General features: G+C 48.9%; 1 protein-coding gene across 3 annotated transcripts in view; it reads left to right on the top strand.

Annotated features, from left to right (window-relative positions):
- The first annotated feature begins 733 nt into the window (after nt 1-733).
- CIZ1 (CDKN1A interacting zinc finger protein 1) overlaps nt 734-13,893 on the top strand; it is a 579,230-nt gene continuing 566,070 nt past the window's right edge. For 2 of the 3 annotated variants that reach the window (XM_069236987.1, XM_069236989.1), the window contains exons 1-2: nt 734-842; nt 11,061-11,226. In XM_069236987.1, the coding sequence (XP_069093088.1) occupies nt 11,087-11,226 (140 nt within the window). In that variant the 5' untranslated portion in view covers nt 734-842; nt 11,061-11,086. Of the gene's footprint in view, nt 843-1,174; nt 1,271-11,060; nt 11,227-13,893 lie in introns of those variants that run through there. The other variant, XM_069236988.1, reaches the window with a different exon arrangement.

Below are 13,893 nucleotides of genomic sequence, written 5' to 3' on the forward strand. Positions count from 1 at the left end.
GGCAAGTGGGTACACTTGCCAGGTCGAATTGGCAGCTTAGAACTGCACTCATAGACACTCCCTCCTCGACCATGGCTCTTCTGTGCTGTGTTCTCTCTCCTCTCCTCCTGGACCACAGCTCTTCTGTGCTTCTCTGTTCTCCCCTCCCTCCTGGACCACAGCTCTTCTGTGCTGTGCTCTCTCCTTTTCTCCTGGACCACAGCTCTTGCATGCCTCTCTCCCCTCCTAGACCACAGCTCTTCTGTGCTTCTCTGCCCTCCTGGACCACAGCTCTTCTGTGCTCTGCTCTCCCCTCTCCTCCTGGACCACAGCTCTTCTGTGCTTCTCTGCTCTCCACAGCCCTCCCAGTTCGCCCTCCCCCTCTCAAAGCCCCCCTCCCTCCTCTCCACAACCTTCCCTCCCCTCCCCAGCCCACCATACCCTCCATGCCACCCACATCCCTCACTGCCTCTCCTCAGCCCTCCCTCTCCCTCCATCTCTCCCACCCCACTCTCCCCCAGGTCAACACATCCCTCCACAGCCCTCCCTCCCCACAACCTTCTCCCAGCCCGCCCCTCCCCCTCCCTCCCGAGCCCTACTCCCCCCCCCCCCCCGCTCCCACCTAATGCTTCTTCCCCTCTCCCAAGCTCCCCCTCCCCCTGCCCTCCACAGCCTCCCCCCTCCCTCCCTCGCCTGCACCGGGTCCTCCGGGCCTGCAGTTGGAGCTGCGCTCTGCTCCTCCTGTTGGTTTCCTGCGGAGGGAGGAGGGAGGAGGGAGGGAGCGTCACCTCGGCTGCACAGCTCCTGTTTGGGTATCTGCACAGGGTGGGCCCCGGCCCCCGATCGGACCCGCTTGTCCCGCGGTGAGCATCGCCGGGGGGCGGGGGTGGGCGGCTGCACAGGGCTCCTCACCCGTGGGGCGCCCTGCTCCAGGCTCCGCTCCACGGCTTTACAGGTCTCTTTACAACCCGGGGCTTTCCTGGGACACGGTGCATGCTGGGCTTTGTAGTCTTTGCTCCCAGTCACCCAGCTCTGCACCCGTGCAGGTGAAACCCATGACGGCTGGCCATGGGGGGATGGGGTCTCCCTTCTCGCACAGGCGTGCTTTCCTGTGGGGGGCTGCGTAGGGGAGGGTGCCTGCAAAGGACTTTAAAATAAGGGGGGGATTACTTCACCCTCTCATGCCCAGGCGTAGGTCCATCTAGGGCCTCTTGCCAAGACGTCTCTTCTGTAGTGTTTGTTGTGCAGGGAGCTCAGCCCATTGTAGGTTCCTGTAGAGTTCATAACCCAGGTGAGGGGGCGCAGCCCGGTGTTTGTGTACTGTAGTGTTTATAACACAGGTGTGCAGAGAGGGCAGCCCAGTGTGTACTGTAGTCTTTATAACACAGGTGTGCAGAGAGCGCAGCCCAGTGTTTGTGTACTGTAATGTTTATAACACAGGTGTACTGTGGTGTTTATAACACAGGTGTGCAGAGAGCACAGCCCAGTGTTTGTGTACTCTAGTGTTTATAACACAGGTGTACTGTAGTGTTTATAACACAGGTGTGCAGAGAGGGCAGCCCGGTGTTTGTGTACTGTAGTGTTTATAACACAGGTGTGCAGAGAGGGCAGCCCGGTGTTTGTGTACTGTAGTGTTTATAACACAGGTGTGCAGAGAGGGCAGCCCAGTGTGTACTGTAGTCTTTATAACACAGGTGTGCAGAGAGCGCAGCCCAGTGTTTGTGTACTGTAGTGTTTATAACACAGGTGTACTGTGGTGTTTATAACACAGGTGTGCAGAGAGCACAGCCCAGTGTTTGTGTGCTGTAGTGTTTATAACACAGGTGTGCGGAGAGCGCAGCCCAGTGTTTGTGTACTGTAGTGTTTATAACACAGGTGTACTGTGGTGTTTATAACACAGGTGTGCAGAGAGCACATCCCAGTGTTTGTGTGCTGTAGTGTTTATAACACTGGTGTGCGGAGAGCGCAGCCCGGTATTTGTGTGCTGTAGTGTTTATAACACAGGTGTGCTGTAGTGTGTATAACACAGGTGTGCTGTAGTGTTTATAACACAGGTGTGCGGAGAGCGCAGCCCGGTATTTGTGTGCTGTAGTGTTTATAACACAGGTGTGCTGTAGTGTTTATAACACAGGTGTGCGGAGAGCGCAGCCCGGTATTTGTGTGCTGTAGTGTTTATAACACAGGTGTGCTGTAGTGTTTATAACACAGGTGTGCAGAGAGCACAGCCCGGTGTTTGTGTGCTGTAGTGTTTATAACACAGGTGTGCTGTAGTGTTTATAACACAGGTGTGCGGAGAGGGCAGCCCAGTGTGTACTGTAGTCTTTATAACACAGGTGTGCAGAGAGCGCAGCCCAGTGTTTGTGTACTGTAATGTTTATAACACAGGTGTGCAGAGAGGGCAGCCCAGTGTGTACTGTAGTGTTTATAACACAGGTGTGCAGAGAGCACAGCCCAGTGTTTGTGTACTGTAGTGTTTATAACACAGGTGTGCTGTAGTGTTTATAACACAGGTGTGCAGAGAGGGCAGCCCAGTGTGTACTGTAGTCTTTATAACACAGGTGTGCAGAGAGCGCAGCCCAGTGTTTGTGTACTGTAATGTTTATAACACAGGTGTGCAGAGAGGGCAGCCCAGTGTGTACTGTAGTGTTTATAACACAGGTGTGCAGAGAGCACAGCCCAGTGTTTGTGTACTCTAGTGTGTATAACACAGGTGTGCAGAGAGCGCAGCCCAGTGTTTGTGTACTCTAGTGTGTATAACACAGGTGTGCAGAGAGCGCAGCCCAGTGTTTGTGTACTCTAGTGTGTATAACACAGGTGTGCAGAGAGCGCAGCCCAGTGTTTGTGTACTGTAGTGTTTATAACACAGGTGTGCAGAGAGCGCAGCCCAGTGTTTGTGTACTCTAGTGTGTATAACACAGGTGTGTTGTAGTGTTTATAACACAGGTGTGCAGAGAGCGCAGCCCAGTGTTTATGTACTGTAGTGTTTATAACACAGGTGTGCTGTAGTGTTTATAACACAGGTGTACTGTCGTGTTTATAACACAGGTGTGCAGAGAGCACAGCCCAGTGTTTGTGTACTGTAATGTTTATAACACAGGTGTGCGGAGAGCGCAGCCCAGTGTTTGTATACTGCAGTGTTTACAACACAGGTGTACTGTAGTGTTTATAACACAGGTGTGCAGAGAGCACAGCCCAGTGTTTGTGTACTGTAATGTTTATAACACAGGTGTGCAGAGAGGGCAGCCCGGTGTTTGTGTACTGTAGTGCTTATAACACAGGTGTGCAGAGAGCACAGCCCAGTGTTTGTGTACTGTAGTGTTTATAACACAGGTGTGCAGAGAGCACAGCCCAGTGTTTGTGTACTGTAATGTTTATAACACAGGTGTGCAGAGAGGGCAGCCCAGTGTGTACTGTAGACTTTATAACACAGGTGTGCAGAGAGCGCAGCCCAGTGTTTGTGTACTCTAGTGTGTATAACACAGGTGTGCTGCAGTGTTTATAACACAGGTGTGCAGAGAGCACAGCCCAGTGTTTGTATACTGCAGTGTTTACAACACAGGTGTACTGTAGTGTTTATAACACAGGTGTGCGGAGAGCGCAGCCCAGTGTTTGTGTACTGTAGTGCTTATAACACAGGTGTGCAGAGAGCACAGCCCAGTGTTTGTGTACTGTAGTGTTTATAACACAGGTGTGCAGAGAGCACAGCCCAGTGTTTGTGTACTGTAATGTTTATAACACAGGTGTGCAGAGAGCTCAGCCCAGTGTGTACTGTAGTGTTTATAACACTGGTGTGCAGAGAGCGCAGCCCAGTGGTTGTGTACTCTAGTGTGTATAACACAGGTGTGCTGCAGTGTTTATAACACAGGTGTGCAGAGAGCACAGCCCAGTGTTTGTGTACTGTAATGTTTATAACACAGGTGTGCAGAGAGGGCAGCCCGGTGTTTGTGTACTGTAGTGCTTATAACACAGGTGTGCAGAGAGCACAGCCCAGTGTTTGTGTACTGTAGTGTTTATAACACAGGTGTGCAGAGAGCACAGCCCAGTGTTTGTGTACTGTAATGTTTATAACACAGGTGTGCAGAGAGGGCAGCCCAGTGTGTACTGTAGACTTTATAACACAGGTGTGCAGAGAGCGCAGCCCAGTGTTTGTGTACTCTAGTGTGTATAACACAGGTGTGCTGCAGTGTTTATAACACAGGTGTGCAGAGAGCACAGCCCAGTGTTTGTATACTGCAGTGTTTACAACACAGGTGTACTGTAGTGTTTATAACACAGGTGTGCGGAGAGCGCAGCCCAGTGTTTGTGTACTGTAGTGCTTATAACACAGGTGTGCAGAGAGCACAGCCCAGTGTTTGTGTACTGTAGTGTTTATAACACAGGTGTGCAGAGAGCACAGCCCAGTGTTTGTGTACTGTAATGTTTATAACACAGGTGTGCAGAGAGCTCAGCCCAGTGTGTACTGTAGTGTTTATAACACTGGTGTGCAGAGAGCGCAGCCCAGTGGTTGTGTACTCTAGTGTGTATAACACAGGTGTGCAGAGAGCACAGCCCAGTGTTTGTGTACTGTAATGTTTATAACACAAGTGTGCAGAGAGGGCAGCCCGGTGTTTGTGTGCTGCAGTGATTATAACACAGGTGTGCTGTAGTGTTTATAACACAGGTGTGCTGTGGTGTTTATAACACAGGTGTGCAGAGAGCACAGCCCAGTGTTTGTGTACTGTAGTGTTTATAACACAGGTATACTGTAATGTTGATAAAACAGGTGTGCTGTGGTGTTTATAACACAGGTGTGCAGAGAGCACAGCCCAGTGTTTGTATACTGCAGTGTTTACAACATAGGTGTACTGTGGTGTTTACAACACAGGTGTGAAGGGAGCGCAGCCCAGTGTTTGTGTGCTGTAGTGTTTATAACACAGGTGTGCGGAGAGTGCAGCCCAGTGTTTGTGTGCTGTAGTGTTTATAACACAGGTGTGCAGAGAGCGCAGCCCAGTGTTTGTGTGCTGTAGTGTTTATAACACAGGTGTGCAGGGAGTGCAGCCCTGTGTTTGTGTACTGTAGTGTTTATAACACAGGTGTACTGTAGTGTTTATAACACAGGTGTGCAGGGAGTGCAGTCCAGTGTTTGTGTGCTGTAGTGTTTATAACACAGGTGTGCTGTAGTGTTTATAACACAGGTGTGCAGAGAGCGCAGGCCAGTGTTTGTGTACTGTAGTGTTTATAACACAGGTGTACTGTATTGTTTTCAACACAGGTGTGCAGAGAGCACAGCCCAGTGATGGTGTGCTGTAGTGTTTATAACACAGGTGTGCAGAGAGCACAGGCCAGTGTTTGTGTGCTGTAGTGTTTATAACACAGGTATGCTGTAGTGTTTATAACACAGGTGTGCAGAGAGTGCACCCAGTGTTTGTGTACTGTAGTGTTTATAACACAGGTGTGCAGAGAGCTCAGCCCAGTGTTTGTGTACCGTAGTGTTTATAACACAGGTGTACTGTCGTGTTTATAACACAGGTGTGCAGAGAGCACAGCCCAGTGTTTGTGTACTGTAATGTTTATAACACAGGTGTGCAGAGAGGGCAGCCCGGTGTTTGTGTACTGTAGTGTTTATAACACAGGTATACTGTAGTGTTTATAACACAGGTGTGCTGTAGTGTTTGTAACACAGGTGTACTGTAGTGTTTATAACACAGGTGTGCAGAGAGCACAGCCCAGTGTTTGTGTACTGTAGTGTTTATAACACAGGTGTGCTGTAGTGTTTATAACACAGGTGTGCGGAGAGTGCAGCCCAGTGTTTGTGTACTGTAGTGTTTATAACACAGGTGTGCTGTAGTGTTTATAACACAGGTGTACTGTAGTGTTTATAACACAGGTGTGCGGAGAGTGCACCCAGTGTTTGTGTACTGTAGTGTTTATAACACAGGTGTGCAGAGAGCTCAGCCCAGTGTTTGTGTACCGTAGTGTTTATAACACAGGTGTACTGTCGTGTTTATAACACAGGTGTGCAGAGAGCACAGCCCAGTGTTTGTGTACTGTAATGTTTATAACACAGGTGTGCGGAGAGCGCAGCCCAGTGTTTGTATACTGCAGTGTTTACAACACAGGTGTACTGTAGTGTTTATAACACAGGTGTGCAGAGAGCACAGCCCAGTGTTTGTGTACTGTAATGTTTATAACACAGGTGTGCAGAGAGGGCAGCCCGGTGTTTGTGTACTGTAGTGCTTATAACACAGGTGTGCAGAGAGCACAGCCCAGTGTTTGTGTACTGTAGTGTTTATAACACAGGTGTGCAGAGAGCACAGCCCAGTGTTTGTGTACTGTAATGTTTATAACACAGGTGTGCAGAGAGGGCAGCCCAGTGTGTACTGTAGACTTTATAACACAGGTGTGCAGAGAGCGCAGCCCAGTGTTTGTGTACTCTAGTGTGTATAACACAGGTGTGCTGCAGTGTTTATAACACAGGTGTGCAGAGAGCACAGCCCAGTGTTTGTATACTGCAGTGTTTACAACACAGGTGTACTGTAGTGTTTATAACACAGGTGTGCGGAGAGCGCAGCCCAGTGTTTGTGTACTGTAGTGCTTATAACACAGGTGTGCAGAGAGCACAGCCCAGTGTTTGTGTACTGTAGTGTTTATAACACAGGTGTGCAGAGAGCACAGCCCAGTGTTTGTGTACTGTAATGTTTATAACACAGGTGTGCAGAGAGCTCAGCCCAGTGTGTACTGTAGTGTTTATAACACTGGTGTGCAGAGAGCGCAGCCCAGTGGTTGTGTACTCTAGTGTGTATAACACAGGTGTGCTGCAGTGTTTATAACACAGGTGTGCAGAGAGCACAGCCCAGTGTTTGTATACTGCAGTGTTTACAACACAGGTGTACTGTAGTGTTTATAACACAGGTGTGCAGAGAGCACAGCCCAGTGTTTGTGTACTGTAATGTTTATAACACAAGTGTGCAGAGAGGGCAGCCCGGTGTTTGTGTGCTGTAGTGTTTATAACACAGGTGTGCTGTGGTGTTTATAACACAGGTGTGCAGAGAGCACAGCCCAGTGTTTGTGTACTGTAGTATTTATAACACAGGTATACTGTAATGTTGATAAAACAGGTGTGCTGTGGTGTTTATAACACAGGTGTGCAGAGAGCACAGCCCAGTGTTTGTATACTGCAGTGTTTACAACATAGGTGTACTGTGGTGTTTACAACACAGGTGTGAAGGGAGCGCAGCCCAGTGTTTGTGTGCTGTAGTGTTTATAACACAGGTGTGCGGAGAGTGCAGCCCAGTGTTTGTGTGCTGTAGTGTTTATAACACAGGTGTGCAGAGAGCGCAGCCCAGTGTTTGTGTGCTGTAGTGTTTATAACACAGGTGTGCAGGGAGTGCAGCCCTGTGTTTGTGTACTGTAGTGTTTATAACACAGGTGTACTGTAGTGTTTATAACACAGGTGTGCAGGGAGTGCAGTCCAGTGTTTGTGTGCTGTAGTGTTTATAACACAGGTGTGCTGTAGTGTTTATAACACAGGTGTGCAGAGAGCGCAGGCCAGTGTTTGTGTACTGTAGTGTTTATAACACAGGTGTACTGTATTGTTTTCAACACAGGTGTGCAGAGAGCACAGCCCAGTGATGGTGTGCTGTAGTGTTTATAACACAGGTGTGCAGAGAGCACAGGCCAGTGTTTGTGTGCTGTAGTGTTTATAACACAGGTATGCTGTAGTGTTTATAACACAGGTGTGCAGAGAGTGCACCCAGTGTTTGTGTACTGTAGTGTTTATAACACAGGTGTGCAGAGAGCTCAGCCCAGTGTTTGTGTACTCTAGTGTGTATAACACAGGTGTGCTGCAGTGTTTATAACACAGGTGTGCAGAGAGCACAGCCCAGTGTTTGTATACTGCAGTGTTTACAACACAGGTGTACTGTAGTGTTTATAACACAGGTGTGCGGAGAGCGCAGCCCAGTGTTTGTGTACTGTAGTGCTTATAACACAGGTGTGCAGAGAGCACAGCCCAGTGTTTGTGTACTGTAGTGTTTATAACACAGGTGTGCAGAGAGCACAGCCCAGTGTTTGTGTACTGTAATGTTTATAACACAGGTGTGCAGAGAGCTCAGCCCAGTGTGTACTGTAGTGTTTATAACACTGGTGTGCAGAGAGCGCAGCCCAGTGGTTGTGTACTCTAGTGTGTATAACACAGGTGTGCTGCAGTGTTTATAACACAGGTGTGCAGAGAGCACAGCCCAGTGTTTGTATACTGCAGTGTTTACAACACAGGTGTACTGTAGTGTTTATAACACAGGTGTGCAGAGAGCACAGCCCAGTGTTTGTGTACTGTAATGTTTATAACACAAGTGTGCAGAGAGGGCAGCCCGGTGTTTGTGTGCTGCAGTGATTATAACACAGGTGTGCTGTAGTGTTTATAACACAGGTGTGCTGTGGTGTTTATAACACAGGTGTGCAGAGAGCACAGCCCAGTGTTTGTGTACTGTAGTGTTTATAACACAGGTATACTGTAATGTTGATAAAACAGGTGTGCTGTGGTGTTTACAACACAGGTGTGAAGGGAGCGCAGCCCAGTGTTTGTGTGCTGTAGTGTTTATAACACAGGTGTGCGGAGAGTGCAGCCCAGTGTTTGTGTGCTGTAGTGTTTATAACACAGGTGTGCAGAGAGCGCAGCCCAGTGTTTGTGTGCTGTAGTGTTTATAACACAGGTGTGCAGGGAGTGCAGCCCTGTGTTTGTGTACTGTAGTGTTTATAACACAGGTGTACTGTAGTGTTTATAACACAGGTGTGCAGGGAGTGCAGTCCAGTGTTTGTGTGCTGTAGTGTTTATAACACAGGTGTGCTGTAGTGTTTATAACACAGGTGTGCAGAGAGCGCAGGCCAGTGTTTGTGTACTGTAGTGTTTATAACACAGGTGTACTGTATTGTTTTCAACACAGGTGTGCAGAGAGCACAGCCCAGTGATGGTGTGCTGTAGTGTTTATAACACAGGTGTGCAGAGAGCACAGGCCAGTGTTTGTGTGCTGTAGTGTTTATAACACAGGTATGCTGTAGTGTTTATAACACAGGTGTGCAGAGAGTGCACCCAGTGTTTGTGTACTGTAGTGTTTATAACACAGGTGTGCAGAGAGCTCAGCCCAGTGTTTGTGTACCGTAGTGTTTATAACACAGGTGTACTGTCGTGTTTATAACACAGGTGTGCAGAGAGCACAGCCCAGTGTTTGTGTACTGTAATGTTTATAACACAGGTGTGCAGAGAGGGCAGCCCGGTGTTTGTGTACTGTATTGTTTATAACACAGGTATACTGTAGTGTTTATAACACAGGTGTGCTGTAGTGTTTGTAACACAGGTGTACTGTAGTGTTTATAACACAGGTGTGCAGAGAGCACAGCCCAGTGTTTGTGTACTGTAGTGTTTATAACACAGGTGTGCTGTAGTGTTTATAACACAGGTGTGCGGAGAGTGCAGCCCAGTGTTTGTGTACTGTAGTGTTTATAACACAGGTGTGCTGTAGTGTTTATAACACAGGTGTACTGTAGTGTTTATAACACAGGTGTGCGGAGAGTGCACCCGGTGTTTGTGTACTGTAGTGTTTATAACACAGGTGTGCTGTAGTGTTTATAACACAGGTGTACTGTAGTGTTTATAACACAGGTGTGCAGGGAGCGCAGCCCAGGTGTAGGTTCTGTAGTATTTGATACACAGGTGTGCTGGGAGCACAGCCCAGGTGTAGGTTCTGTAGTGTTTGATACACAGGTGTGCAGGGAGCGCAGCCCAGGTGTAGGTTCTGTAGTGTTTGATACACGGGTGTGCAGGGAGCGCAGCCCAGGTGTAGGTTCTGTAGTGTTTGATACACAGGTGTGCAGGGAGCGCAGCCCAGGTGTAGGTTCTGTAGTGTTTGTAACACAGGTGTGCAGGGAGCGCAGCCCAGGTGTAGGTTCTGTAGTGTTTGATACACAGGTGTGAAGGGAACGCAGCCCAGGTGTAGGATCTGTAGTGTTTATAACACAGGTGTGCAGGGAGCGCAGCCCAGGTGTAGGTTCTGTAGTGTTTATTACACGGGTGTGCAGGGAGCGCAGCCCAGGTGTAGGTTCTGTAGTGTTTGATTCACAGGTGTGCAGGGAGCGCAGCCCAGGTGTAGGTTCTGTAGTGTTTGATACACAGGTGTGCAGGGAGCGCAGCCCAGGTGTAGGTTCTGTAGTGTTTGATACACAGGTGTGCAGGGAGCGCAGCCCAGGTGTAGGTTCTGTAGTGTTTGATACACAGGTGTGCTGTGAGCACAGCCCAGGTGTAGGTTCTGTAGTGTTTGTAACACAGGTGTGCAGGGAGCGCAGTCCAGGTGTAGGTTCTGTAGTGTTTGATACACAGGTGTGCAGGGAGCGCAGCCCAGGTGTAGGTTCTGTAGTGTTTGATACACGGGTGTGCAGGGAGCGCAGCCCAGGTGTAGGTTCTGTAGTGTTTGATACACAGGTGTGCAGGGAGCGCAGCCCAGGTGTAGGTTCTGTAGTGTTTGTAACACAGGTGTGCAGGGAGCGCAGCCCAGGTGCAGGTTCTGTAGTGTTTATTACACGGGTGTGGAGGGAGCGCAGCCCAGGTGTAGGTTCTGTAGTGTTTGATTCACAGGTGTGCAGGGAGCGCAGCCCAGGTGTAGGTTCTGTAGTGTTTGATACACAGGTGTGCAGGGAGCGCAGCCCAGGTGTAGGTTCTGTAGTGTTTGATACACAGGTGTGCAGGGAGCGCAGCCCAGGTGTAGGTTCTGTAGTGTTTAATACACAAATGTGCAGGGAGTGCAGCCCAGGTGTAGGTTCTGTAGTGTTTGTAAGACAGGTGTGCAGGGAGCACAGCCCAGGTGTAGGTTCTGTAGTGTTTGATACACAGGTGTGCAGGGTGCGCAGCCTAGGTGTAGGTTCTGTATTGTTTGTAACACAGGTGTGCAGGTGCCCGGCCCAGATGTGTGTCTAGTAGTGGTTGATACTCAGGTATGCAGCTCATATGTAGTTTCCTGTACTGTCGCCCACTGAGCCTTACCTGCAGTCAGTAGCCTGAGTGAGGGGGGGAAGGACGGGAGCTGCTCTCTCATCCTATGCTCTGTTTTCAGGTTTCCTTTGTTAACAACTTTCGAAGATGTTTAACCAGCACCATCCTCATCTACCGCACCCTCCTCCTCATCACTCCCAGCAGCACTTCCACCAGCACATGATGCAGCTGCAACAACTGCTGCAGCAGCAGCAGCACCGCCCTCGCCCCATCCCTCACGGAGGAAGGTAAGTGTGCGAACTTGCTGCCCCCCCCGGTGTGTCTTGTTCCCATGGACGCCAGTTACTCAGCAGGGGTGTAGCTTCAGAGGGGTGTTTGTGTTGTGACACCCCTAAATAAATGTATTCTTGGTTTACAGTTAGGTCTGTGGCCCTTAGTCGGACCTGTTAACCATGTGTCATGTTTTCTCGATGAGAGCCAAGAATGAAAAATAAAACTGTGACATTTCATGTAAACAGGAGAGAGAGAGCGAGAGACAGAGATACAATCTGGTGGCTGAATTTCAAAATATGAAAGAAAAAAAACCTGGAATCAGTACTTTCTTCCCTGCTTGTCCAAATTGTGTGATCCTAAGCACATATGTTACTTCATAGAGGCTCCTTTTTTCTTTGTCACATGAGGCCACTTTGAAATACTTGAGTTGTGCACTGTACAAGCACCTCCTATACTTCATATAATAGTCTACTGCTACTCCATCTGTAGTAGGAATCTAGGCCAAGTATTTAATTAATTAATTAATCTTTATTTCGGCCAATTAGGCCATAAAAGATGTACACAAAAAACACACATATGAACATGTAAAACCATCAGGGGAAAGTAAACAGGAAACACATCAGATAAAAGACCATACAATTAAAATGAAAACTTAAAATTAGATAGGAGCCTGCAACTTTAAAATACGGGTACGAATATGCCAGACATTGGTAAGGAATTTGGCTAGTGCAAACACAATTGGACCTGAAACATCAGTTTTTAAAATTCTGTACACCGGGAGGTACTCCCTAAAACCAAGGTTTCTAATAAGTGGTAGGAGCCAATATTTCCTGGCGGCCTTGTAAGTTGGACAAAACAAGACCACATGCAGATCACTTTCCTCTGCTCCCACACATGTCGGACATAGCTTGGTAGATGGCAGTGTTGACCAGGAGCAGGTGTAAGATCGCAGAGGCAATGTGCCATATCTCCATTGGAGAAAAAGCTTCCTGGCCAGCACAGGAGACATAGCATCCAGAACCCTCTCCAAACGGTATGAGTCCTTGCTTTGCGCGAATACAGATGTTAATGACCCCTCATTCTTGCAGTCTAGGGCCATAGCTAATTTCTGCTCGTGGTAAGCACTGACCAAAGCTCTTCGTGAGATCCTTAGTGAGGCGTTAGCTGGATCCGACCACAGGTCAGGGAGGCCCAATCCTATACAGGACTTTTTTATATATTTTATCCACGGGATCTGTAGGGCTTTAGGGTGGTTTAAAAACTCCCTCAGTTCCGCCCTATAAGAAGAGAGTTCTTCGGTGCTCCATAGCCTTCGCCAGAAGACTATGGGTCTGAGACCTAATTCATCTGCTATTGGTCTCAGACCCAGATCCATCCTCAGGGGGAGGAGCGGAGTACTGGACGGAAGTGCTACTATCTGTCTAATGAAGTTGTTCTCAGTTATAGACAAACTGCAGGAAGCTGTGTGACCCCACAGTTCCGCCCCGTACATCAGAGCTCCTCTAGCCTGTGCCTTGTATATCTGGATACGCGGCCCCAGCGGTCGATATGTGGAGCTTCTCATCAACCGAGCAATGCCGCCAGTGGTCTGCACTAATTTAAGGTTAACCCTAGTCTGGTGAGTTCCCCAGGACATGGTTTCATTCAACGTTACACCTAGATATTCAAAGGTGGAGACTCTCTCTAAACGTGAAGCTCCCAGTAAGGGGTTCGGGCGTGATCTTGGGGTTGGGTTAATAACCATAAACTTGGTTTTGTTAGCATTGATTTCTAACCCCCTATCTGTGCAAAAAGCCACAAAAGAATCAAGGATCCTCTGTATCCCCATGGGGGTTTTGGACAGCAGCAGGGTGTCATCTGCAAACATGATTGCAGGCACCCTGCTGCCATTCAATTTTGGGGCATCAGTGTATTCAGTTCCATTGAGATGGGCGATTACCCCGTTGACGAAGAGGCAGAACAGGGTCGGTGCCAATACACAGCCCTGTCTAACCCCCCTGTCAACGGGGAATCTGTCTGTTAATTCCCCATGTTTCCCGCACCTGACCCTGGCATAGTTATTATGGTGCAATCTCTTTAAAATTATCAGGATGTCTGGGGGGACCCCCATCTCAGCCAAAACACTCCAGAGTTTCCCTCTGGGCACGAGGTCGAACGCAGCCCTCAGGTCCACAAATATAGTGTATAAACTACCCCCTTCCAATATTGCTGCCCTCCAATAGATAACGTTCAGACGAAAAACCTGGTCCACTGTAGAAACTCCCTTTCTAAATCCCGCCTGATACGGACTAAGGGCACCCGTTTCTTCCACCCAGTCCTGAAGCCGATTCAGCAGTATCCTGCCAAACAGCTTCTGTGACACGTCAATTAGACTGATTGGTCTGTAGTTGGCTGGGAGCAGGGGCGAGCCCTTTTTAAATATAGGAACCACCTCTGCCCCCAGCCAAGTACTCGGAATTTCCATGCCACACAAAACTCCATTAAACACTGCAGCCAGATAGGGGGCCCAAACACCGGGCTCCTGCTGGAACAGGTCCCCGGGCAGGCCGTCCAATCCTGGCGCCTTTCCAGCTTTAAGTCCCATTAGTGCTACCTTCACCTCCCCCACTGTTATCAAATCCCCGCCATACTCTACCAGTCCAGTACCGAAATCAATCTTAGTTTCTCCCTGCTCGGAACTG

This window comes from Pleurodeles waltl, chromosome 6 (assembly GCF_031143425.1).
Source record: "Pleurodeles waltl isolate 20211129_DDA chromosome 6, aPleWal1.hap1.20221129, whole genome shotgun sequence".
NCBI lineage: Eukaryota > Metazoa > Chordata > Amphibia > Caudata > Salamandridae > Pleurodeles > Pleurodeles waltl.